The 2,188-nt window shown below is 48.8% G+C and overlaps 1 protein-coding gene across 1 annotated transcript in view; it reads right to left on the bottom strand.

Moving 5' to 3' along the window:
* The window catches only part of LOC106808666 (neural cell adhesion molecule 1-like), a gene marked incomplete in the record, with an annotated part of 92,319 nt that overhangs the window by 7,452 nt on the left and 82,679 nt on the right, over window positions 1-2,188 (bottom strand). The window contains 1 exon segment of the mRNA XM_014811483.1: window positions 1,252-1,448. Coding sequence (XP_014666969.1) covers window positions 1,252-1,448 — 197 coding nt within the window.

Here is a 2,188-nt window from a genome sequence, read left to right as displayed (position 1 = left end):
CATATTATTAAACAACAAATACTAATTAATTCACTATATCCACTAATATATATATAACAATAATACCTATATATATATATCTATATCTAATACTCCTTAAATCATTACTTAATAAACCCCAGTATGTATTACACTCCCCATATTCCATCACAGGTGAGGGGGGGGGGGCCGCTACTAATTATATAATCATTATCTCATAACTGAATTACAGCGTTGGGGTGTGGGGGTGGTGAGATCAAGAGGAAGAGAGTGGAAGAAGAAGAGAGGGAACAGAGAGCAAGAGCGCGGAAGAGAGATACAGAGACAAACAAACAGAGAGAGGGTGGGAGGCGTAAATAGGGAGAGAGACACAGAGAGAAAGTGAAGATGGTGAGAGAGAGAAAAGAAGAAAACAAAGGAAGAGTCCGAGAAAGACAGAGAGCAAACACACTAAAAGAGCGCCAGCGCACAGAAGAAAGGACACAGCGCACGGACACCTCAGACAATATAGAGGAAGAGCGGTGCATCGAGCGAGATCGCGCACATCAGACACAGTGAAGAGCAGACAGACAGACAGACAACTACGACAGAACCACAGACAACAGACAGACAGACAGAACAGGACAGACAGAAAGAGGCAGAGAGGCAGAGAGGCAGAGAGGCAGAGAGAGGCAAAGAGAGGGGGAGAGAGCGCGCGAAGGAGAGACAGACAGACACCGAGAGAGAAAGAAAACACGCGAAAAAGCTAACACATGGAGCCTGCATTACTAGACAAAGCACATAAACCACGACACGCTACAAAACGCTACGTTTGACAAGCGCAACATTTCAGACACAGGAAGGCATGCCGCAGCACTTCATCACGCGTTAATGCGCGGCCTCGCGCGGACTGTCACCGAAATCATCAGCTTCACTGATAAATCATCTGTCACTCGCAGGATGCACGTATAGACACACAGGCGCAAGCACGCAAGCGCGCGCATTCGGCAGCAGACGCTAGCTTTCACTAGCCACACCCACGTGAAGATTAGAGCTTCTTCACTAGTAACATAGATGTTAGTACTACAGGGTATATGGTTTACCCTGTATTAGTACTACAGGGTGTGGTTTCTCCTGTGTTAGTACTACAGGGTATATGGTTTACCCTGTATTAGTACTACAGGGTGTGGTTCCAAGTTATAACATTTCAGCACCACCCAAAGCCTGCAGATGCATCCACATTCGCCACCACGTCTATTACTCCGACCCACACATAGATGGCGCCACACTCACCTCGACGACGGTGGAGCCATCTGTCTTATCGACGAGGTATGTTCCATCCTGCAGCTCGGGCATCTCAAAGCCGTTTCTCTCCCATGTGAAGTTAGCGGTCGGGTGAGAGTCCGGCGCGCAAGTGAGCTCCACCGTCTTACCGACCCACGCAAACATCTTCTCCTCCTCCTGCTCCTCCTCGTCGAACAACGGAGCATCTGCGAGAGAAAGAGCGGGGATTATTATTATTATCATCAGCAGTAGCAGCAGTATCATCATCATCATCATCGCGTTGTGAGAGTTTGTTTGATGGTCCGTGTGAAAGAAGCCGTGGTGACTATGGGTGAACGTTGTAGTCGTCGTCGTCGTCGTCGTCGTCGTCGTCGTCGTCGTCGTCGTCGTCGTCGTCGTCGTCGTCCTCGTCATCATCATCATCGTCGTTGTCATCATCATCATCATCGTCGTTGTCATCATCATCGTCATCATCATCATCATCATCATCATCATCATCATCATCATCATCATCATCATCATCATCGTCATCATTACCATCATTAGCCGCAGCAGCACAGCAGCAGTGATAACGGTCATTGTCACTGCCACGGCCAATAACGTTCCATCGTAATGGTGATTCCATCTCAGCTACAGAAATAATATAGTAGACGTAACATATTGGTAGTAATATGTTTCTGTGGTCACCGCACACCCACACTACACGTCCGCTAGTACCTCCTACCACCCTACTTCCCTTTCACCCCCACCATACAGCACCTTCACTACAATGCTCTGCCCCCAGCCCCTACCCTAAAGCATTAACACTAACGCTCGGTCCCCCACCCTACAGCTCCTACACTAATTCAGCACCACAACATTGTCTTGCATCTAACCACGATCACACTGTCGACACGCGCACACGCACGCACGCACGCACGCACGCACGCACGCGCGCGCACGCACG

Source organism: Priapulus caudatus, unplaced genomic scaffold (assembly GCF_000485595.1).
Source record: "Priapulus caudatus unplaced genomic scaffold, Priapulus_caudatus-5.0.1 Scaffold294, whole genome shotgun sequence".
Classification (NCBI taxonomy): domain Eukaryota; kingdom Metazoa; phylum Priapulida; class Priapulimorpha; order Priapulimorphida; family Priapulidae; genus Priapulus; species Priapulus caudatus.
This window is presented reverse-complemented; position numbering and strand designations above follow the sequence as displayed.